The sequence below is a fragment of the Drosophila simulans genome, unplaced genomic scaffold (assembly GCF_016746395.2).
Source record: "Drosophila simulans strain w501 unplaced genomic scaffold, Prin_Dsim_3.1 Segkk88_quiver_pilon, whole genome shotgun sequence".
In the NCBI taxonomy this organism is placed as follows: Eukaryota; Metazoa; Arthropoda; class Insecta; order Diptera; family Drosophilidae; genus Drosophila; species Drosophila simulans.
The window spans coordinates 76203-101365 of NW_025416884.1; the positions used below are offsets into that span (position 1 = coordinate 76203).

The 25163-nt window shown below is 44.9% G+C and overlaps 2 protein-coding genes and 1 pseudogene across 2 annotated transcripts; 2 read left to right on the top strand and 1 right to left on the bottom strand.

Moving 5' to 3' along the window:
- The first annotated feature begins 312 nt into the window (after positions 1-312).
- On the top strand, positions 313-5245 carry LOC123327457. Its single transcript, XM_044923877.1, has 4 exons — positions 313-374; positions 650-1131; positions 1200-1802; positions 1854-5245. The coding sequence occupies exons 1-4, from the start codon at positions 313-315 to the stop codon at positions 5243-5245; spliced, it is 4539 nt and encodes a 1512-aa protein (XP_044779812.1).
- A 6478-nt stretch (positions 5246-11723) lies between these two features.
- On the top strand, positions 11724-12732 carry LOC120285686 (kelch-like protein 10). The gene is given in 3 exon segments (XM_039298343.2): positions 11724-11855; positions 11918-12521; positions 12524-12732. Coding segments are annotated over 3 exon segments (915 nt in total). The 5' UTR covers positions 11724-11738; the 3' UTR covers positions 12718-12732.
- Positions 12733-18453: 5721 nt separating this feature from the next.
- Positions 18454-19338, bottom strand: LOC123327456 (annotated as a pseudogene).
- Positions 19339-25163: the final 5825 nt, after the last annotated feature.

Genomic DNA, 25163 nt, shown 5'->3' on the forward strand with positions numbered 1-25163 from the left:
AGAATCGTTCCCTTCTTTCGACCACCATGCGGAGTGTGATTCAACAACGGGGCTTCTGCAAAAGCCAAATTACTCGTGCGCATAATAATGCCTTAAAATTTGTTGATGACATTCAATCAGTGCAAACAATAGTTGTCCGCCTGGCGCAACTACAGGAAAATTATTTGCGGTTCGTACGGCTCTCGGAAGAGCTGTATGCATTTAAATCGGAAGCCGATTGGGAGAACCCTGACGAGGATTTTGACGCATATGAGGACAAACATTATGCTACACACGCTATTCTCAGCAATACTTTGGAGGAGTTGAGACGGGATGTCACCTCAAACAGTATTGATGCCACAGTTCAAGCCGCAGGCACATCCCAGAGAAGTCAGGTCGATTTTCAGTTCGAGAGAATTAAACTTCCGACTTTTTCTGGAAATTATGAGGACTGGAAACATTTTTCGGACATGTTTATTGGATCGATTGCTTCCAATTCGAGCCTGACGGATTGCCAACGATTTCATTATTTAAAATCGTACCTTGCCGGAGACGCGCTTGCATTAGTTAAACATATTCCAGTTACTAATGACAACTATCGGGAAGCATGGGAGCGGCTGGAACAGCGATATAACAAACAATCGCTAATTATTCGATCGTTCTTAAACAGTTTCATGAGCCTTCCGAGTGCTATAAATTCAAATATCGGCACAGTGCGGAAAATTGCCGATGGTGCAGACGAAGTTATTCGTGGTCTACGAGCTCTTAATTGCGAAGAGAGGGATCCCTGGCTAATTTTCATTCTACTTTCAAAATTAGATAGCGATACCCGCCAAGCCTGGGCTCTGTGCGCAGAATCCGAGGAAAAAGGTGTGACCATCAACCGATTCTTGAAATTTCTCACATCACGCTGCGATACGTTGGAGGCTTTTGAATTAACTCGATCAACACAAGCTCGACGCGCAGCTACCACGCACCACGCAGACACGCATCCAAGACGGGAAGAGCCGAAGTGCACATCGTGCCAGCAGAATCACCAACTGTTTAAGTGTCCTCAATTCATCGCACTCGACATTGCATCTCGCCGAGACTTCCTCAAATCAAGAAAGCTCTGTTTCAATTGCCTCAGCCCGGCTCATATGGTGGGCAACTGTACATCGAGGCATACTTGTCGGATCTGCCGCCGCAAGCATCATACTTTGGTTCATGGCTCGTCGCAGCCAATTCAAAATGGCAACAACATCGACCAGCAGTCTCACATGCGGGATCTACAATTGGCCACAATCAACCGCTAGCTCGAGAAGGTCATCGCTTGGGAAGCGAGACTCCCGCGGAAAACAACTTTACGCATCATACTCTGGAGAATATTCCGGCGGCTGGTTCTCAGACTCTGTTGCCAACCATCCTTGCTGACGTCATCGACGCCTGGGGAAACACTACAACCTGCAGGCTGCTCCTGGACACTGGATCTACAATAACCTTGGCATCGGAATCATTTGTTCAGCGAATAGGCGTGCGTCGAACGCACGCACGGATTTCTATTCTCGGTCTCGCCGCCAACAGCGCGGGCGTTACCCGAGGACGCGCACATATCAAGCTGCGCTCTCGTCATTCGGGCCAAACTGTCGAATTGGTCTCGTTCATTCTCACCTCGCTGACGTCATCACTTCCTGCCCAAGTTATTGACACCTCATCCTCTACGTGGAGGCAAATCTGCGAGCTTCCTTTGGCAGACGCAACGTTCTGCACACCTGGAGCAATCGATGTCATTGTTGGATCGGATCAACTTTGGTCTCTATACACAGGAGATCGGAAACACTTTGGTAACGACTTTCCTATCGCTCTCAATACTGTATTTGGTTGGATTCTTGCAGGCTCTTACTCTGCATTCGATGATCACCCTACTTCTGCGGTTACTCATCACGCGGACCTAGACACGATGGTTCGTTCATTCATGGAGATGGACAGCATTCAGCCTAACCAGGCTCTCCTGGACGCCAGCGATCCCACAGAGCGTCATTTTGCTGCCACACACAAGCGCTCGACGGACGGGGTGTACGTCGTCGAGTATCCCTTCAAGGAAAAGGCACCGCCTATTGATTCGACCTTGCCACAGGCCATCAATCGCTTCTTCTCGCTGGAACGCAAATTTCGTCGGTATCCAGAATTGAAGCAGCAGTACGAAGCTTTCCTGGACGACTACTTGCAACGTGGACATATGGAAAAACTGACCTCGGCTCAGGTTGAAGAGTCCCCAGACACCTGCTTCTATTTGCCGCACCACGCTGTCATCAAACTGGACAGTCTGACTACCAAATGTCGTGTAGTTTTTGATGGATCAGGAAAGGACAGCTCTGGAGTATCGCTCAATGACAGACTACATATTGGTCCACCGATTCAACGCGATCTTTTTGGCGTTTGTCTACGCTTCCGGCAGCACCAATATGTTTTATGTGCAGATGTCGAAAAGATGTTTCGAGGCATTAAAGTCTTTAAGCCACACACCAATTTTCAGCGCATTGTTTGGCGCACGACTGAGAATGAACCTCTGCTTCATTTTCGCCTGCTGACGGTTACCTACGGATTGGCACCGTCACCATTTCTGGCTGTTCGAGTTCTAAAGCAACTTGCCGACGATCATGGCCATGAATACCCTGCAGCAGCTCACGCTCTTCTGCACGATGCCTATGTGGACGATATCCCGACAGGCGCCAACACATTCGAGGAGCTTATGATTCTCAAGGACGAGCTTATAGCCCTCTTGGATAAGGGAAAATTCAAGCTACGCAAATGGAGTTCTAATAGTTGGCGTCTTCTGAAATCATTACCAGAGGAAGATAGATGTTTTGAACCTATCCAGCTCCTCAACAAATCAGCTGCGGATTCACCTGTCAAAGTTCTTGGTATCCAATGGAACCCTGGGAAGGACGTCCTGTATCTCAACCTAAAGGGATGCGATGCGACCATTTCTCCGACGAAAAGAGAACTCTTGTCTCAGCTATCAAGAATTTATGATCCGCTTGGACTGGTAGCGCCGGTCACAGTTCTACTCAAGCTAATCTTCCAAGAAAGCTGGACAAGTGTCCTGCAGTGGGACGACCCCATACCTGAAAGTCTACGTACGCGCTGGAGAGCCTTAGTAGAGGATTTGCCAGCACTTACGCAATGCCAAGTACCACGGTATATTGCGTCACCATTTCGAGATGTTCAACTACACGGATTCGCCGACGCATCCTCGCACGCCTACGGTGCGGTAGTTTACGCTCGAGTTGCAGTTGGATGCAGCTTTCAAGTAACTCTGGTTGCCGCCAAAACACGGGTGGCCCCGATCAAGCCCGTATCAATTCCACGTTTGGAGCTAAACGCTGCGTTACTTCTATCTCGATTGCTTTCTATTGTCAAAACATCACTAACAATTCCTCTTTTCAGCACGAGCTGCTGGACAGATTCAGAAATTGTGCTACATTGGCTTTCAGCTCCCCCTCGACGGTGGAACACCTACGTCTGCAACCGAACTTCTGAGATATTGAGCGACTTTCCCCGTAGCTGCTGGAACCATGTTCGCACGGAAGACAATCCTGCAGATTGTGCTTCCCGAGGACTTCATCCGTCAAAGCTTCTGGAGCATCGACTGTGGTGGAAAGGTCCGTCCTGGCTGGCCACACCCACCTCTGAGTGGCCACCTTCTACAAGCAAGTTCAGCGTATCTTCAAGTTTCGATGTCAACACCGAAGAACGAGCCATAAAGCCCACGACTCTACATAACTTTCCTGATGAAAGTATACACGAGTTCCTCATCCACAAATTCTCAACCTGGACGCGTCTTATAAGGGTATCTAGCTACTGTCATCGCTTTATTCACACTCTTCGATCCCATCATAGGAATTCGGCACCATTCCTTACGTCTGAAGAGTTGCTGGACGCACAGCGCCGACTTATTCGACATGTGCAACAAAAATCCTTTGCCAGAGAATATGAGCAGCTAGAGAATCGACGCCAGCTTAACGCTAAATCGCATCTTATCCGGTTTTCTCCGTTTCTGGATGATTATGGAGTAATGCGAGTCGGTGGGAGAATCGAGCAATCTACACTCAACTATAACGCCAAGCACCCGATTCTGATACCTAAAGATACACCACTAGCTGGACTCCTGGTTCGACATTTTCATGTCTCCTATCTGCACACTGGAGTTGATGCAACGTTCACCAATCTTCGTCAGCAGTACTGGATTCTGGGAGCCCGCAATCTCGTCAGAAAGGCAGTCTTCCAATGCAAATCCTGTTTTCTTCAACGAAAGGGCACAAGCAACCAGATCATGGGAGAGCTACCAATTCCTCGAGTTCAAGCTAGCCGCTGCTTTCAACACACAGGGCTGGACTACGCTGGACCGATCGCAATCAAGGAATCAAAGGGAAGAACTCCACGCATCGGAAAGGCATGGTTTTCTATTTTCGTGTGCCTCACTACAAAGGCACTTCACATCGAGGTTGTTAGTGAGCTAACTACACAGGCTTTCATCGCAGCCTTTCAACGATTCATTGCCCGCCGAGCGAAGCCTACTGACCTGTATTCGGATAATGGAACAACATTTCATGGAGGCAAGCAAACTTTGGATGACATGAGACGTCTGGCCATTCAACAAGCCAAAGATGAGGAACTAGCAGGATTCTTTGCCAATGAAGGGATTTCTTGGCACTTTATACCCCCGTCTGCTCCACATTTTGGAGGGATGTGGGAAGCTGGAGTTCGCTCAATTAAACTCCATATGAAACGAATACTTGGATCAAAGGCTTTAACGTTTGAGGAGCTCTCTACTGTCCTGACCCAAATTGAAGCTATCCTGAATTCACGCCCGCTGTGCCCAACTGGGGATAATTCTTTGGATCCACTGACGCCTGCTCATTTTTTGACTGGATCTCCGTATACTGCATTGCCTGAACCCTGTCGTCTGGATATGCAAGTCAATCGATTGGAGAGGTGGAATCAGCTGCAAGCCATGGTTCAAGGCTTTTGGAAAAGGTGGCATATGGAATACCTGACATCTCTTCATGAGCGGACAAAGTGGCATCTGGAAACCGAGAATCTGAAGATCGACACACTGGTAGTACTCAAGGAGCCCAATCTACCGCCCTCTAAATGGATTCTTGGCCGCATCACAGCAGTGCACGCAGGAATCGACAACAAGGTCCGAGTCGTTACAGTGAAGACTGCTCACGGATTATACAAACGCCCAATTGCCAAAATCGCTGTACTGCCTCTCTGCTGAACAACCGTTCAGGGGGCCGGTATGTTTGGGAACGAGACACCCTGTATACGCGAACAAGTCACCCTTTATCTTTATTTACATTCTTATTTGTCTGCAGCTTCAGCGGAGCTTATCAGCGGAATCAATGTAAGCATCGCACCGCTGTAATTGTCCGCGAGCTTGCCCAGTACTTTTCCAAACTTCTAACTCCCTTCTAACTGTAACTTGTTTACGTCTTATGCTAGACTAATCGTATGGCGTGATTACAGCCAAAGCTGAAGTTAGTCACAATTTTGATCTGCGAGAAAACGTACGCATCGGTGTCGAAATAATTAATATTAAGTGTCTGAACTTAACCAATAAATGAAAATTAACAGTAACACTGGCGGTTTTATTTATAAACAAGGCTTTTTTTTTGTTTTCTTTTTGAAGCTTTTGACATGGCAGTTTTATGCTTGCTTACTTGGGTTAAATTTGTTTTTTTTTTTTGCTTTATTTATTGCCTTTCAGCTATCAAACCCTGTCCAAGTCATTAGCTCTGCATACATATCTTTTCTTGAGGCATTTACTATGCATTTTGTATAGTTTATAACATATATTTATCAACATAATTATTGTTATAATAATTAAACAAATTATTATGTAATCCAGGTTTAAAGGCACAACTGCGACCTTGTTCATTACATTGGCAGTGGAGTCCACTGACTTAACATCTACTAGACCCATGTTTGAAAAGAGGTTTTGTCCTAATACAGTTTTTTCTGAATATATTGGGTCTGGGTATAATTTACTTATAGAGTTGTCAAATGACATTTACTTATTTTTTATTTATTGAATTTGTTTTTGATTCGCTTTTTTTTTAATTTTAAAATATCTATTTTTTTTTTGTTAAGAAACCTTGCGGCGGTGAGAAATTTAAAATTAATTCATCAGTATGAATTTACAGGTTTCCTACCTAAATTTTCGTTTGGCTTTACAGGCCGAACTTCTCATCGGGCAGAAAAGGTTCCGCTCAATGTTACAATTGGTTTTTATAATTATTAAAAAAAATATGCATCGCAGTGCAATCAGAAAAAAAATTTTGCACACAGTGCTATTAAAAAAAAATGTTGCGCTCTTTGAAGCGCTGTCGGTTCCCTCTTGTCAGTTGTTGTTGGAGATCCACCGTTGTTGTAGTGTGCGGATAGCGCACCACAGTGTGAATACTATTCCCGCGTTGACGTAGTGGGCGGGCTGCACACCACGTTATCCTGTGTCAGCTGGGCGTCGCCGGTGTTGGCACGCTGACACGCCCTCGATGACGTAGTGAGCGGGCTGCAAACCACGTTGATGATAATGTCCTCTTATTAGGGTTGTGTGCCGGTGTTGCAATGCCTGCAAGTACGTTCACAATGTGGTGTGAACAATGGTCCCTCGCAGTCGTTCGGGCAGATCTTCTTAAATTCCGGCAGGCTTTTTGGCTGGGTAGGTTGAATATTATTAATTTTTGGTATGCATTTTATTTCATTTACAGAGTGAGCGGGTGTGGTTGGGTTTGTTTCATTAAGAAATTTGACGTAGTGGTCTAGCTCGGCTTGTAGTTTTTGAGCTTTCGACCATACTGGCGGTGGAGTGTTCGTATATAATAGCCACTTTAGGTGCGCTATTCTCTTCTTTGCTTTATTTCGAACTCCGCCCCTGTTTTTACCCATCACACTCACACTCTACTCACTCAGATCATTGTTTCTCCGCAATTGCCGCCGTCTTGGTTGTTCGTTGAAGTTATTGAGTGGTCAAAAGTTTTTTTCCTTTTGCGGAGCGTCGAATGCCGGGATCTTCTCACGTCCAGTGCTTGCTGATGTAAGTTGTAAATTTATCACAAGCGGCTTCCTTTTTTCCTTTTCCTTCTGCTACAGCTTATACGTGTCCTGTCGCGGTCGCCATGTCGCCATGTAGTAACACCCAGTTGAAAGATTGGTTTTTAGTTTTGAATTTACTTTTTATTGATTTGGAGGAGCAGGGAAGGTCCCGCTCCATTCGAAGTTAATTCGTCAATGTTCTGGCGATCTACATACAAAGGTTTCTTAGCCTTAGTCGAGGAGCAGCGCTGCCGGCATAGCCTGCAGCGCAGCGACGCTTATATGCGTTTCCTATATATATATATATATTGTCGCCGAGCGACGGTGCTGGAGGAGGGGTGCTATAGGCACACATATTAGCGGTCAGCGCTTGGCCAGCGTGAGTACTGCTGATCATGCAAGGTACGTTGCCCTCAACATACGCTTGGGCTGAACTGTTTATGCACGCATTGCAACAGAGTGCTACAATGTGATTGTATATTATGAATACAGTGCTTAACCGATATGTGTGCATACTACAGTGCTGTGTTTTCATTGTCCGAAATGCTGCTGCGGCAGTTCTAGTTTTGTTTACCAGAACTGTCGCAATCGACATCCTGTCCACTGCTGCGTCAGCATTGCAACAGTGTTGGAGTTAGTGGAGCGATGAACTGCTCCTAGGTGGCTTGGCGGGTGGTACCGAATTGTGTATACTCTGTATAGGCGATTGGGTAACTCGCGCCCTGTGTGTGTGTGTTTTTTTTTTTGCATTTTTTTTTTAATTCGATTATTGAACATAATGAAGATTAACTATTTAACAACGTAACAGTATGGAGGGCAAATCCAGGACCCCCCGCGGTATGGCCGTGAAGCATTGCTTCGCGAGGACGATCAGGACCCGTAGACCCTCCTGGCTCTCTCGGCTCTTCTGAGCTCGGAGGTTATCGCTGCGGCGAAGTTGATGACCGCTTGCCATTCCGCCTCCCCCTGCAGCATGAATGGGACTAGGTTGTCCGCATTCAGCCTGCTGCCAAGTACGGTTTCCAGAGAGCTCCGTTTCCTAGCGTGTTTATCGCACGAGAAGAGAGCGTGCTCAGCTGTTTCGCTCGGTCCACTTCCGCACCATGGGCAATCGTCCGCCTCCTCATGTCCAAAGCGCTTCAGATAGCTGCGAAAGCAACCGTACCCGCTGATCAGCTACAAAGGTGGAACGTTATTTTGCCATGCTTTCGTTCTAACCACTGCTTGAGGTTGGGAGTCAGCTGCTACGTCGAGCGACCCTTAAGCTCGATGTTCCACCTGTGCTGCCATGTCTCCAGGGTGTGCTGCCTTGCTTCTGCCCGTATTGCCCTCTTGACGCAGGGGGGGGGGGGGGGGGGGGGGGGGGGGGGGGGGAGGAGGAGGCTTCTACCGTGGGTTTGGTTGAAGACCATTTTGTTTTCCTGCGCTAACAGGTCTAAAGGCGGTATTCCTGCGATCACCAATGCCGCCGCGTTGGACACTGTTCTGAAGGCGCAGCAGATACGTAGTGCCGACAGTCTGTGGGTAGCATTTAGGCCCTGGGCGTAGCTTTCGGTTCCCAGCGCTTTTGCCCACACCGGGACGGCATATAGTATGGTCGCTCGGGTAACGCTCATCAGTAGCCGTCTACTCGCCTGTTTTGGGGCTCGGGTGTTCAACAATTTGGTTTATAGCGCCCGATTTACTCCTGCTGCTTTCGAGCTAGCGTAGGCTAGGTTTTCACGGAACGAAAGCCTGGTGCCTATCATGACTCCCAGGTACTTAATTTCCCGAGAGGAGGACACCGTGGTACTGTCTACTTCGACAGTGGCCGTCTCCACTGCCTTCCTAGAGCTAATCAGGTCAGCCTCCGTCTTCTCCGACGCCAGCTCTAGCCTCATTGAGCTGAGCCATTGTTCAATGGCCCTGATGTTTTGGTTACACTTCTCGTCCGCCTTGCCGGGATGCTTGTCAACAACGAGCAAGGCCACGCGTCCTTTGGCTTAGGGCTATCCTTACCCTTGCTTGGTTCTTCGTGGCTGGATGGGCGCTTATGGGTGGTCTGTTGGCTAGCATCTGCTCTTGCCGTGCGTGGGTGGGTGTGGGATGGTGAGCAGGGGAAAAAAAGCTTTTATTATGTTATCTCCCTCTATTATCAGGGGGATTATTATATTATTAATATATCTCTATTTATGCAATTTTGGTTGAGTATGGTTTTAGGTAAGTTCCAAGTTAATTATATACATAACGACATAACTGATTTCAAAATATAAAACTAGAACTAAAAAAGACAGAAGGGTGAGATTCGGAATACAGAATCTAGAGGCATAGACGCAGCGCAAGATTGTTATCCCAAGTTGCCACGTAAAAAACGTCCACACTTTTGAAAAATGTGTTGATATTTATTCATATATTTATTAGACTTTCTAATTTCTATCGATTTGCCGAACAGGTCACGCCCACACTTTGGAACAGTTTGTATATTTTTTCTCATTTTTTCCCCAATATCTATTGAGATCCAAATAAAATGAACAAATTTCGCGTTCGCATTCACACTAGCAGAGTAATGAGTATCTGATAGTTGGGAAACTCGACTCACTCTATATTTTTATTTTTTTGTGGTTATTTTTTTTAAATAATTTAATAAGCAATCACTAATCACGCATTCGGTTGTTTTTTTTTTAGATCACAATTTTTGGTATTATATAAGATATGGGCTAGTGTAACACAATACAAAAAACACAAAATAAATATCTCTCTTCGTTTGAATTTATAAATTTTGTCCACAAAAAGGTACCATTCAGCCTACAGTTCGTCCCTATGGCCTTAGTTCCGTTTTGAGGGGGAGGAGTTATCGGTGACGGCACAAGCCTGCGTTCACCTCCCCCGAAACACCCACGAGCAGTGACCCAATATATGGAACGTTCGACCCGTACACAGAGCGTAGCGAAGTCATCAACCAGGATTCAGCAGACGAAAGCACTGGATGGGGTATCCGGGCAAAACCGCAGACGCAGGGGTTTCACAGCAGCAACAAATTGTACACTAGGCTAAGCTAGAAGTATTTTGAGAAATAAAATTCAAAACAAACCCTCAAATAACTACCAGGATTGTAATTGCAATCCCTTGTACGACGATACTCTCGCGGTTAAGTATTCAATTTTGAAACGCATCCTTATTATTTAAGCTTTATTCCTAATTTCATATACTTTACTTAGCTATATTCTTTCATATTTTTTACTCATATATAAATTATTATAATATTAATTATATAAGTATATCTTTCGATAAAGCTGACAGAAGAGGAATTCGGTAATGAGAGGCGTTGTTATGTTATCTGGAACCGCCCAATCCATGATCACCATCTTCGAGTCTTACTCAGGTGATCCCTTTTGCGCCCTTAAAACCACAGAATCATCTGCCGAGTAAATAAGTAGTGTTTACAACTTCTACCCAGCTAAACATTTCTCAGGAATTATATAAACTTATTAATTCATAACTGCTAGATAATTATAAAATTTTTTAATAAGCTGCTAAATATTTCTTCGTAATTCACGAAAACTTATAAATTCACAAATTTATATATTTAATAATTTTTGTTTTGTTTCCATTTTTTTTCATTGTACACTTCCTTTCCTTTCTAGAGAGTTAATAATTTTATAGTATTTTAAGCTTAATTAATTTCCCAACATTTTCCTGTCCTGGTAAACATGCGTTGCGTAGCTCGTATTTAATAAATTTTCGACTCAATTTCGAGGGATCAAGAGGCCAACCTTTCCCATGCGGGGTCAAGCACGATTTTCACTCTAACCCCTTTGACGAAATGCGCTGTCAAAGCAGCCTTTTGACAACTTGAATAGCAATGGCCGGCTGCACTGCTTGTTTTACTGACTCTTTTTGGCTAGAGGCTGCTACAGATTAATTAAATTCACTCGGGGCTCATCTGGTCGGAGAAAGTGCCGCTCAATGTCGATTACACTGACGCACCTTCAACCGGTAATACCGGTCCGGTATGCATTAATTGGCATTATATAATTAAAGTGCACACTTTAAGGCCGAAAAGTATATATTTGTCATAACGCTTCTGTCGCCGTTACAAAACAAACTCTAGAAGCTCCAGAGAGTTGAAACTCACTAAACGCATTTTGTAACAAACTGTTTTCCTTGGTCCACTAGCTTAAGCCAACGCTCGTCCTGAAACTCCCCTGTTACTTCTAACCATACCAAGTCCTTGTTTTTCCTGCTCCGAGGATGGATCTTCGCTTGCAGTGCTCGTCATTCCTTCTGTCTCACTGCCCCACACCTCCTCACTGTCTGTTTTCATTAACCGTCACTTTCTCCATGCGTTCTAGCAAATTGTGACCTCCTCCGCCCGTTTTAGCTTACTGCCTTGACGTCTTGTTGTTGTTTTATTATTTGTCTTTCTAATTTTTATCGACACGCTAAACAGGCCCACTTCATTGCCCACAAGCCAACCACAGCCGTCTCGCACCAACTTTAGAAAATTTTTCGATTGTAGTATTTTCATCGCCAATTTCAATCGACATGCCAAGAGATTTTTTTTTAATTTCTGCTTCGCACTCCAACTAACTGTTTCATTAAATTATTCTTATCCAAGTGTTAGTGCACTGTCGTGTTTCTTAATTTTGTTTATTAATTCAGAATATATCATATTGGTTATCAATTTATAGTGCTTCATGGAGGAGGTTAAGGAACACCCATACGTCTTGGAATGTGAAGCCGCTAAGCCACTGATCGTTGACACCTTTAAATTTATATACGACCTGGACTTTTTGAATCCTCAGGCAGACGAGGTAATGTTAATTTTTTTTCACTTTCTACCAATACAACACTATATTTTTATATTTAACCCAAGCTTACCACTCCACCACTGGCAATGCCAAGGCTACCGCACGAAGTCATCTTTGCGATAGGCGGCTGGAGCGGTGGCAACTCTAAAGGTTGCATCGAGACTTATGACACGAGGGCAGACAGATGGGTAACTATTAACGCAGAGGATCCTGCTGGTCCCCGAGCGTATCATGGAACCGCAGTGCTTGGTTTCAAAATATTCTCGATTGGCGGATATGATGGCGTAGAGTATTTCAACACATGCCGAGTTTTTGACGCGGTTAAAAAAAAATGGAACGAAATCGCACCGATGCATTGCAGGCGCTGCTACGTAAGTGTAACAGAGCTAAATGGTATGATATATGCAATCGGCGGCTACGACGGGCATAACCGACTGAACACTGTGGAGCGGTATAATCCAAGGACCAACCAGTGGTCCGTTATCCCGCCAATGAACATGCAACGCTCTGATGCCAGCGCCTGTACTTTGCAAGAACGCATATATGCTACAGGGGGATTTAACGGCCAGGAATGCCTAGACAGTGCCGAGTATTATGACCCTGTAACCAACATTTGGACTAGAATACATAACATGAATCATCGTCGGTCTGGAGTGAGCTGCGTGGCCTTTAGAAGCTTTACGTTATCGGCGGCTTTAACGGAGCAGCGCGTCTATCTACCGGAGAACGCTTTGATCCGGACACGCAAACTTGGCACTTCATTCGTGAAATGAACCACTCTCGCAGTAACTTCGGGCTTGAGATTATAGACGATATGATCTTCGCTTTAACGGCGTCTCAACGACCCTCATACGGAATGCTATAACATAGCTGGGCTCCCAAACAAGCGATAGAGAAACGAGCGAACGGTTGTGTTTTTTTTTAACTCCGATTTTGATGTTGTATTTATCAAACCAACCGAAGTTTTTAATAATTTTCTTTTAGTATCATATATTGTAAACATAATTATTAAAGATACGGTCGCTTCGCGAGTGATTCTTTGTGATTTATGCAGTGGTTTAAAAAAATATTCAAAGTCTTTTTTCGTCTTTGTGTTTTGTTTACTCTCCCTTGTGTGCGTTGTTCGTAGTGCCGTTGGGTGTTGTTTTTTGCGTGCACATAAACTGCACTGTGCACCTATTCTCCCGCTCTCACTGTCTCGCTCTTTCGCTCCCCCACACAAAATCTAAAATTTCTGAGCGTGCAGACTGCTCTCGTGGGGTTCTTTTAACAGCTTGAAAGTCTTTGATCTTGTGTTTTCGTGCACAGTGGTCTGATTTTAGACAAATGTGGAAACAGTTAATGTTGTCTGGTTTTATAAAAACTGCTGCCAGGTTATAAAACCTGAGCAGCCAAAATTGATTTGTTGGCTATGTGATAGAATGGTGCACACTAAGTGCGCTGGCTTTAATGACCGAACAAGTGATAACCTAGCAAAGGGTAAAAATCTAAATTACTGTAGTGATGCTTGCGCTGTCAGCTAAGAAAGTTAAGCGATCCGACTAGGTGGCTCAAGGTGGACATGGAAGACCGCGCCAGCCTTCGCACGTTAACATAATCAAAAGTATTTTTTGATTCGCGACCTAGACGAGCTAACTACAGAGGATGATCTGAGGAGGGTCCTGGAGTACCAGGCAGATATCCCAGCAGCAGTGGTAGCAATCAAGAGCCTCCGAGTATCGCAGTATGGAGGAAAGACTGTTGAGACAGCAGTTCAAGCAAATCTGGCAGATCCGCTGATCAAGCGTGGCAAACTGAGGTCAGGATGGTCCCAATGCCTGAACAAGGAACCGGAGCCCCGCCAAAGATGCTTCAAATAACTAGAGGAAGGCCACAAAGCGGCCCATTGTAGAAACGCCGTAGACAGAAGCCAGTGCTGCTACAGATGCGGGTCTGCTGGACACAATGCCGCAGAGTGCCCCAACGAGTCTTATTGCTTTCTGTGAGCAAGCATAGGAAGCCAAGCGACAAATCACCAAGCAATGTGGGCAAAGGAGCACCAAAGGCACTACAATGATGCGTTTCATTCAGCTCAATCTGAAACACTGCACGGCAGCCGAAGACCTTCTAGTAAAGACTTTGCGAGAACGCAGAGGGGAGCTTGCGTTACTTAGCGACAGCACCAGAAAAGAAGCGATCTGGGCTCTGTGGTGAACCTCACCTTCACTAGCGGCTCGTCGTTCAGGCACTCGAGGTTGAGACTCAGCGAGGACTACACTGGCAGTGATCATTTTGCCATCATTTGTGATCTGGCCCTTCCAGACCCAAGCCCAGCAGCAGCTCAAGCCAGGAAAAAATTGAAAGCGGACACCCTGGACACGCAGTTATTTCGAGAGCAGTTCCTACCCTCGGGTGACCTCTCTCGGTCGCAGTTTGGCTTCAGGAAAGCGCGGTCCATGGTCGACGCAGTCAACAGAGTGGTCGAAGTGGCGGCCCAAGCAATCGAGGGCACCATATGGAAGGGGCTAAGCAAAGAGTACTGCCCCATGGTCACACTGGACATCAGGAACGCCTTCAACACAGCGAGGTGGAACCGGATCCTAGAAGCACTAATTGGCTTCAGGGTGGCAGCCTACCTAGTCAGGATTGTTCGCACCTACTTCTCGAGACGGGTCCTACGCTGCGAGTCGTCTGAAGCAATCTTTAGGCAGCATGTCACCGGTGGAGTCCCGCAAGGCTCGGTTCACCGGTGGAGTCCCGCAACGCTCGGTTCTTGGCCGTGTCTGACGGGATATTCCGCCTACCGCTGGTTGGTAGGAGCAAGTTCGTAATCTTCGCGGACGACGTCGCTTTGCTGGTTGTTGACAAGCATCCCGGTCAGGCTAGGGTAACGTGCAACAGAAACATCAGGGCTATTGAACAGTGAATCAGCTCAATGGGGCTAGAACTGGCGCCGGAAAAGACGGAGGCTGTACTGATAAGCTCCAGGGAGGTAGTGGTGGCGGCCACTGTCGAAGGTGGCAGTACCTCGGTGGCCTCCTCCTGGCAATTAAGTACTTGCATCATAATAGACACCTAGCCTACGCTAGCTCGAAAGCAGCAGAAGTAAATCGGTCATTATTAACAATAATGTAAACCAAGCCCACGGTAGGAGCCTCTCCTCCAGCAGTCAATACGAGCAGAAGCAAAGCAGCGCACACTGGAGACATGGCAGCACAGGTTATTTTTTTCTCATATTTTTATTTTTGCCACGGCTTTTCTAACGCCCGAAGACCGCCATAGACAGCCACGCCCACATTCTTGAAAAATCTGCGGATAATTTTTTCATAAGTTTAATAGTCTTGTAAATTTCTATCGATTAGCCAAAAAACTTTTTGTCACGTAGCGCCCTAAACTAACACGCCTACACTTTTAAAAAAGGTTAAGATTTAACTTAGTTTTGTGTCTTGTCATATTTTATCGGTAACCATGAAAACACTGTGGCCGCTGGCCACACTGAACACGTATTGAAAATACCGCCGCTTCAGGCTCTAGATCGTTAGATCGGATTGCTGGACTGGACCAGCATGAAAGATATAATTTAAGTTTGTTTTATTTGCTTACGGACGCGAAGCTTTGTAGTGGTACTTTCGTGAATTTTTACCGCATGATCAGGAAAATGATAAGTCGGAGAATTATGAGTCGATGGAACTACATTCATATGACCCAGATACATATACTCCTGGATCGCGATGTCATATTGTATTTTTAGGGGAAAGTCTCTTTTTAAAGGATTATCGTTTCTTAGAAACTGAGCTAACGCAAGGTACCTCAAAAATCCTAAATTGGATCCGGAATTTTTGTGGGTCACAGAATGGGAGCGTCACAACGTACCTTCCGCTTGCGTCTTTCATTGTAGTTTGGACGAATTAATAATATCAGACTCTTTTACCATCTTGACTGGTAGATCCTCGACCTTACAGACTGCTGAGAAGTTTGGCGAGCGGATCAGTGTCGCCTAATCCTTCACGAACTGAGTCGTGAAGGATGCGACCCGTTTCGGATTACCATTGGAAGAGCGGGCAGATCCTTCAGAGAATTCTGGGGGATGGGATAGGAGTGCCTGCTATTTCTAGAATAACGTACGCCGTCTAATTGTAGACCTGGAGTATTCGGAGATCGAATCCGGCCTCTGGCGATACAATTTAGACATATCTGCTTTTTTTTGGTGTAGTCGGATCGTGCGTTAATTGACATATGAAGAAAGCGCGCTTACTACTGTAACGTGTAACGAGGCCGGCTCTAGCTCATGGCATTGGGTGTGGTGGTCTTGCTTGTACAGATCTCAGATCTTGTTACAGACAATAATGAATAAGATCAAGAAATTGAGCGTGCTTGCAACAACAACAAAATGAAGGAGCTAGAATACAAAGTCGGAGGAAGCAAATTAATACTTTCGGAAGCGGACAGTTATAGAATGGGAGGAAAGTTTGAGAATTTTTCGCCTGCGAAGCACAGTTGGAATCTTGTTCGCGTATTGCCCTACCCTACCTAAGACTACTTTCCTTAAGAGCATAGCTCTAGTGGCCCCTTTAGTGCCCTACGTCCGGAGAAACATCAGCCGAGTCAGTATTTAGGTTTTTTAGAAATTCATATTTTCAATATCAATCGGTACTTAATAATTAATAACAATATTTATATCTAAAAATAAGTACATACTAAAGGAACCAAATAAATATAGAAATACAGACTAGGGTAACTCAAAGGAATCTAAAGCAAGGTTTTTCTTAGTTGCGCGATCAGAAAATGTAGATTTAAGTCAATATTCGAGACCATTACAATTAAAGAGATATAGTGGCTAAATATATTTTCAGGAAGGAACAAAGCTTTTATTTAAATCTTCAATAATTTTTCGTTCTCTCTATAATCTTGTTCTATGAATTATTATTTTTATTTATTTTTTTTTTGAGTTTTCTTTATAAAGAATCTTTAACGAGAAGAAAAATTAATTTCGTTTGAGAGAGAGCCGCGAGTAAATTAGATTTAGATTAGATTTTCTCCTTTCTCTTTCTTTTTTTTTCTTTATATTTCAAACGGCTGCTCTCGCCACTCCATTATTATTACTTGTTTATTAGCAGTGTGTATACAATATATGATGACCTCTAGCAAAATTTTATTGGTTTACTACCGAATATTTCCAATGAAAAGTAAAGTTTTATAAATGAGACTCACTCAACTTTTCACTCCTCGGCGAAAGATCGATCTCCCTGCGCAGATGAGCTGAAACGAAAGTGTGGCTTTTTCCACAAACACTTTTAGGAGGCATAATTTTGGATTACAAGACTGCGATCAAACTTTTATAAATCCCTACTCGAAAATTTAAACGAGCACTTTCCGAAAAGGAACTCTTCTTAAAAAATTTAATTAGCTTAGGTTAGCTCACTTACTATATGAAAATTTTAATCACTAATGAGAATTCAATTTAAATCCAAGTAAAATTATTAAACAGCATGACTGAGTTTCCTACTCGAGTACATATTCTTATAGCTTAACGTTAAACTTAAACTAAATAAAAAAATTAACTTCTTTCACTCTATGTTCAAGATGGCGATCCGGCTGGATTAATACTCTCGAGTAAAGGTTAGATCTGACTTTTAGCGTTTTTACGTATAATTAGGAATTTAGATCAATTTAACTTTGATTTAATTTAATTTTTGGCATTCTGGACTGCCTATCAAACAAAAATTTTCCGTTCACTCTAACCTCACTTTAAGCACTACTTAGGTTGCATTTTTGATTAATTTAATTATCCCTCCTGGTGGTCCCGGCTTAGGGCGGTTGCGGTCCTGCTGCTGCGGCTGGTTCTTCGCTCCGGCTCGCTGGGAAGGCGCTCCACTTCACGGCCTGGCGCAGTTACCGTCTCTCCTTCTGCCCGCCGGTGGCGGCTCCGTAGAACCGTGGGACCCGGGCAGTGATGCGAACGTAAAAGATGCCAAGCGAAGACCCTCCGGTCTTCAATTTCGGCTGCGATTATATTTCCCGCATCAAACTGCAGTTCACCATTTTTCGAAATTCACTAACCTGTAATTGACCCAGTCGAAACTAGGGTCTGGCGGCAAGGCGGCAGTGAGATGGCTGTGACAAACGCCGATCTCTTCGGCTTAATATCGCCGGGAAACACACGCCGGACTTATCTCGCGCACCACTATAGGCGAAGGAACGCAGTACTTCCGATATTTCGCGCGACAAAAAACCACGTATGCCCGCAAGTTATAATTTTTCAACGCACTTTCGCAACTTGACTCGTTGACTGTTCTGATTGAAAAGAAGGCAAACCAGAAACATTAGCCAAGGCGTAGGCCTTCGGCGGAAACCACGATCAGCTGAACAACACTTTTTCTCCGATAACCGAATTATCCCAAACTTATCGGGTGCGGCTAATAAGGGTTGCATCCAGTCTGGTATATTCTAGCTACTTCTTGCTACATCTAGTATGACCTCACATTAGTGTGTCACAGCTGACCGCCCTATCGATTATTCATCGAGATTTTTCTCACCCTGCTTCAGTCGCCTCTACAAAACCCCCCCCCCCTCAGACTAGGGTACTCATAGACACACTAGGCTGAGACCGACTGGAAGCACCTTACTGCCGAATGTCCTTGGCATGATAGGTTCCCACACCTCGTCCTTGGAGATTCTCCAGCTCGTAATACGCGTTGCCGATCTTCTTCCGAACTCGAGACTTTACGGACGTCGGTCCAAACTTGGCGTTGTAACCGGTTTGGAAGCAGCTTTTCAAGCAAACCGGTTACAACGCCAAGTTTGGATTGAAGCAATTTCAATTCCGCCGATAAACTTCTTGCCCTTCGACAAACGATACCACACGAGAACGGATATTATACCGCTTCTCGTTCTCGTTGTGCTTATTTCTCATCTGATCAACAGCTTGCTTCCGCATTATCTCGAAAGATTCGTGCCGGTCGAACTTTAGAGAACGATCGTCCAGAAGATTTAGTCGTCTGATCAACGAATACGTCGACCCTGAAGTGATCATGTGCTGTCCAAATACCATATAATAGGGACTGGTACCAATGCTAGAATGCACCGCCGACCTCAACGCACAACATATTCGGCTGCGAAACTCGTCCCAATCCTTCTGGTCGAGACGCAGATAGGCCCTGATTGAAGCAATTACTGATCTTACTGACGCGCTTAGAAGCATTTGCCTGAGGCGAGTGAACTGCGGTCAGCGTGTGCTTAACGCCGTACTGCTCCATAAGTTTCTGGAACGTCCTAGCTCGAAATTGAGAACCATTGTCAGACAGTATCACTTCGGGGACTCCGAACGTCATGAACAACTCGTCTTCCAGATACTTTATGACGACGCTGGAATCAATCTTCTTTACGGGTTTCAAGAACACGTATTTCTTTTTTTTTTTTTTTTTTTTTTTTATTTATTGAATCTTCTTGTATAAGAACTAACAATAAGTTTAAAAATCTTAACTATAACAAGTATTTTTTGAACAGTTGTATTATTTTTCCAACTGTTCTATGATTAAACGGCCCTAATAATTTATTCGCTGGGTTGGTAGGTCCTTTCGCCGGAGACGGGAACGGCTGCTGAGCTGGATTAGACCTCGCGCTAGGTGGTTGGGGTGCGTGTAAAGCTTGCTATGGTATTTTTCCTTAAGTTCCGTGATTGCGTTGGTAACTGATGGGATATTTAAGTCTCTTTGGATGTTTTCACTCCGAACGTACCACGGTGCCCCAGTGATGGTTCTCAGAATCTTTGATTGTGCTCGCTGTATGATGTCAATATTGCTGTTGCTGGCATTGCCCCATAACTGTGAGCCATAGGTCCAGATAGGTTTCAATATAGAATTGTAGAGCAAGACCTTGTGATCTAAGCTGAGCGGAGAACCAAAGTTGATGAGCCAGTGTAAGTTGTTGGCTTTGAGTTTAAGTTGGGTTTTTTTGGCTTCAATGTGCCTGCGCCATGTGAGTCTTCTGTCAAGGTGTACTCCTAGGTACGCTACCTCATCTGCTTTCGGGAGTGGTATGTTGTTCAACAAGAGCGGAGGACAGTCTTGTCTGTTTAGCGTAAACGTCACGTGCTTGCATTTTTGCTCGTTTACTTTTATTCGCCAGTCAGAGAGCCACTTCTCAATGTCGATGAGGTACAGTGCCAACTGTGCTGTAGCTTGGATAGGGGACCTTGAACGGCTAAGGATAGCTATGTCGTCGGCAAATGTGGATACCGTTAAGCGACTATTTGTAGGGATGTCGGCTGTGTAGATGAGGTATAAGGTTGGCCCAAGAACGCTGCCTTGGGGGACTCCAGCCTCAATTGTATGATCAGTGGAAGTGGCAGTGTTGCACCGCACTGCAAACTTTCTGTCATAGAGGTAAGACTTTAGAAGTTTGTGTGTGCTTTCGGGTAGGGATGTTTTAATTTTAAACATTAGGCCGTCGAGCCAGACTCTGTCGAATGCTTGGGATACGTCTAAAAATACTGCTGTACAGTATTCGCGATATTCAAATGCAGTTCTTATTTCCGTTGTAATACGATTCACCTGTTCAATGGTTCCATGGCTTTCGCGAAATCCAAATTGGTGGGCTGGGATTATATTGTGGTATATCAGATGTTGATTAAGTCGGATCAGCTGGCATTTTTCGAATAGTTTCGAAATACATGAGAGTAGACTTATTGGTCTGTAAGATGAAGCGACTGTGTGGTTCTTACCAGGCTTTGGAATCATTATGATAATCGACCTCTTCCATCGTTGTGGAAAGTAACCAAGTTTGGTGATGGCATTAAAGAGCTTGGTTATGTAGCGAACTGCAGAATGTGGCAGCTGGATGATCATTTCCGGTGTTATAAGGTCGCAGCCGGGGGATTTTTTCGGGCTGAGATTGTCTTTAATTATTTTAGTTACTTCTTTAGGACGAAACACAATTGGGGTGTGTTGCTGGTGGCGGTTTACGGGATAGGACGGTAGCGCGAATGTGTTAGTAGCCTGGTTTGGCGTGAACACATTTTGTAGGTGAGCGGCAAATGTGGTGGCTCTGTCTGCATCACTACGGGCCCAGCCACCTGAGGAATTCCTTATCGGCAAAACGGTTTCAGTCGGTGGGCGAAGAGTTGAGTGGGCTCGCCACAGTGACTTTTGTTTTGTGCCTGTTGGTGTGAGTTGCTCTATGTATCGGCGCTGATCGTCGTCCTCTTCTTGTTTCAGAGCGTTGGCCAGTTTCCGTGTGGCTACTTTTAGCTTTTGTTTTGCAGTTGGGGATCTGGAAGATTGCCATTCTCTGCGTAAGCGTCGTTTTACGTGGACGAGTTGCTCGATTTGTACGTTGGTCTTTTTTGACTTAATTGTATTATTTGTTATTTTGGGTGTTGCAGTAAGAGCTGCTGCAGTAAGGATGGATTGCAATGCACACGTGCAGCTCTCTATATCAGATTCAGTATTGAGTTTTGGGCTTAGCTCAATATGTGAACTTATATATTTTTTATACCTGAGCCAGTTTGTTTTGTGAGAAGTCAATCTGAATGGTGGTTTCACGTTTTCTGCGTACCGGCGGAGGTGAATTAGTACAGGCGAGTGATCAGATGACAGATCCGGGGGCAGTATACGGCCGCTAGTGTAAGGAGAGTGTTGTCATCCAGCTGAATGTTGATAGATGTGGCCTGAAGATGATTTTCCGCAAATTCTTTGTAAAAGTGGTGCTTCATACGGTTCCTTATGAGTATGGCGGTGCCACCGTGTGCTTTTCCGTCGGGATGATTTGTACCGTAGAAATGGTAGTCTCTTATTTGAAAATTGTATTTGCTTGTGAGATGAGTTTCCGAAAGAAGCATTACGTCGATATGCTTCTCATGTAGGAATTGAGCTAGCTCAAGTTTGCGCTGTGAAACGCCCTTGGCGTTCCACGTAGCTATGCGTAAGGTAGCCCGTATTTATTTGATTGTTGGGCTACAAGCATTTGTATCAAAAGGTTTTGATTACGCATCATGTCTTGAATGGTGGTCTTCATAAATGTCATAAATTCCATCATGCTCTGTTGTAAGGCTTGCATCATAGCTTCAGTTTTTGTTTATAGTTTTGTTGTGTGTCTAATTTTGTGTGCACTTCATGTGGAGTTCGGGAATTTTGGGTTGGAGGCGTCATACCTTATTTTAAAACGTTTGCAAATGTTGTCTTGTTAGTGTTGGATGTAGGCCAGGGAGCGAAACTTGCTGCTTTCGAGAAAATTACTTCAGGATTTGTCTCTGATGGTATCAGCGTAGCTGTTCCTTGGTATGCCCGCGCCGTGTTCATTCTTTTGTGAAGACGGATTTTCAGCTCTTTGTAGATTGGACAGCCTCTGTAGTTTGCTGTGTGATTGCCCCCACAGTTATTGCATTTTTTCTCGCATGCATTTTTTTTGTTAGTTTGACACTGTTTGGAGTCGTGGAGATCTCCACAGACTACGCACACCGGGCAAAGTGTACAATACGACCTCGTGTGGCCATACTCTTGGCAGTTTGTACATTGTACAGGAGCGTTACGTTTTTGTGGCTCTTCTACCGTGATCCTACGGTGCAGAAGGAGCTGGAGTTTGTAAATTGTGTGAACCTCGTTTTTTCTAGGAGGCTTGTTTTCTGGTTCAAGCTCAATCTTGAAGAGTGGTTGGGGCTGCCTGTTTCTGTTTTTGATATTGAACACGCTTTTGGCGTAAAATCCCTTTTCCTTTAGCGCCTCAGTTATCTCTTCGGGCGTAACATCAGACTCAATGCCCTTCAGTACTACTTGCAGGCCCTTGCTGCTTTTAAGCTGGTAGGTGTAGGAGCCTATTTTTTGTGCGGTGCGGTGCGGTTTTCGTCTGAAGTTTGATTTCATTGATAGTACCTCTTACGAGGGGAATTATATGAAAGCTATCTTTTCCAATAAGGCCAATCAAAGTATTTACAAAACCGCTTGTGCTCTTCTCGCGGATGTATATTGGCGGAGGTTTTGTTTTCTTCGGTTCGATATCAACGGATCCCAGCGGTACGTCCTCAGCGGTATCTACCAGCAAGGCAAATCTGTTGGTATTTGCAGGGGCTACATTTTTGATCAAGGTAGAGTTGTCGCGTGTATTTTTCGGCTTGTTTTCCAAATCTGAATTTTCCGGGCTGAGCTTTCGCTTCATTGTAATGTAGCGGTCCATTCCAGTCTGCCAGGTCGACCCAGCTTTTTTGTTTACGTTTTCGTTTTGTCTTGCTGGTAGTGCAGCAGTACCGTTTATTGCTTGCGGTTTTGCTTTCGCTGACTCAGTCTGAGCGTGAGCGGGTGCAGCCGATGACGAGGTAGAGCGGACTGTCGGTCTATCTCCAGCTATTGTTGTTGTTGTTGTTGTCTCTTTCGCTTTCGGATTTTTAATTTAGTTTACTTTATTTGGCGTTCACTTCTCTCAAAACAACCGATTTTGTGCGGAGCTCGATAAAAAAAACGTCTTCACACTTCGGCGGTCGGTATTCGAGTCTGTATTCTGTATCGTATTTCGAAAAATGATCCAGGACAATAAAGATACTTATGTTGCCGCTCCTTGACCTAGGATACGGTCCGAGAAAATCAATGAACAAACGCTGGAAGAATCGCTGAGACTCAGGCGCTTTTCCCAATGGTGGTCTGAGAGTGAAATTTGGAGATTTTGTACTCTTACAAACCTCACACGCACTAATATAAGCCATCACGTCCGAAACGAGACCGGGCCAGAAGTAATATCGCCGTATTCTTTCCAAGGTTTTGTGTATGCCACCATGCCCAGTTAACGGACTATCGTGCGCGCGAGCCAGAATCTTCGATACTAACTCCTTGGGGACCCAAAGTTTCCAGGCGTATTCTTCATGCATTCGTTCTCCAGTCAGGTGCTCAGATTTTCTATATAAAAACCCGCTCTCCACCTTGAGATCAGGAAAATTCGAGGTATTTTCCTTTACGGTCTCTACCATCTTTACGTACTCACCGGACTGGAAAAATTCAGAATCGAAATCAACAATTAAGTCCTCTTGCAAGTCCACCGCGGCCACAATCTCTTCGTTTACACGAGACAATGTATCCGGGACGACATTTAAAGAACCCTTACTGTGTTCAATCTCGAACTTGAATCTCTGCAAAGCTAATGCCCATCGCGCCAGTCGTGAATTTAGATCGTGATTGGACATTAACCACTTGAGGAAGCATGGTCGGTTATTATTTTAAAAGGGAGTCCTTCCACGTATGCTCTGAAGTTTTTGAGAGCTACTATTGCGGCCAAACATTCCTGCTCTGTGACGGTATAATTTCGTTGGGCTTTGTTCAGCTTCTTCGAGACGAAAGCGATAGGACGCTCGTCACCTTCTTCAGACACTTGCACCAGCACGGCGCTCACGCCTGACTTGCTAGCGTCGCAATGTATGGCAAACGGCTTCGCAAAATCCGGACTACACAGGACCGGAGCTTTGCTAAGACATTCTTTGAGCTTGCTGAACGCTTCAATTGCCTCCTTCGTTAATACAAACTTCCGCTTCGTGGTCATCAAGTCAGTCAATGGTGCAGAAAGTGTCGCGAAGTTTGCGACGAATTTCCTGTACCATCCGCACAATCCCATGAAACTGCGCCTTTCAAAATAGCGCCTTTTAGGCAATAGAAAATCGGTAATCGCGGCCACCTTTTCAGGGTCTGTGCGAATTCCACCGTCTCCGATAATGTGGCACAAATAGCATACTCGTCGCATACAAAAGTGACTTTTGGCGACGTTTAGCGTTTAGCCCGCTCGCTTTATCTGCAGGGCTAACTCCCTCAGTACATTCAAATGGCCCTCAAAACAAGAAGATACTATCAGTATCTATCAGTAAATAGATAAAAACCTCGTTTCTCAAATGAGCCGGCACTACTTTGTCCATTAACCGTGACATAGTGCTCGTGGCGTTACACAACCCGAAAGGCATGACTTTAAATTGATATAACGGTCTACCCGGGACGGTAAAAGCTGGACCTGCCAATATGCATCCTTCAGATCCAGGCTCGATATATATTCGGCTCTCGGTAAACGACTCAGTATCCCGTTTATTTGGGGTAACGGATATGCATCCTTCTCCGTAAAACTATTAACCTTGCGACAGTCAAGACAAATTCGAACTTTGCCTGGTTTAGTCACCATCACGATCGGCGAAGACCAAGCACTCTCAGACTCCTCTATCACCCCTAAGCGTAACATCCGGTCGATTTCCGCATACATTGCTTTTTCGACGGCGGGGGAGACAGGGAAATGTCGTTGCTTCACAGGCCTAGCGGTGCCCACATCGATCGAATGAGAGACCAAATTCGTCTTACCTTGCCCTTCTTGGCT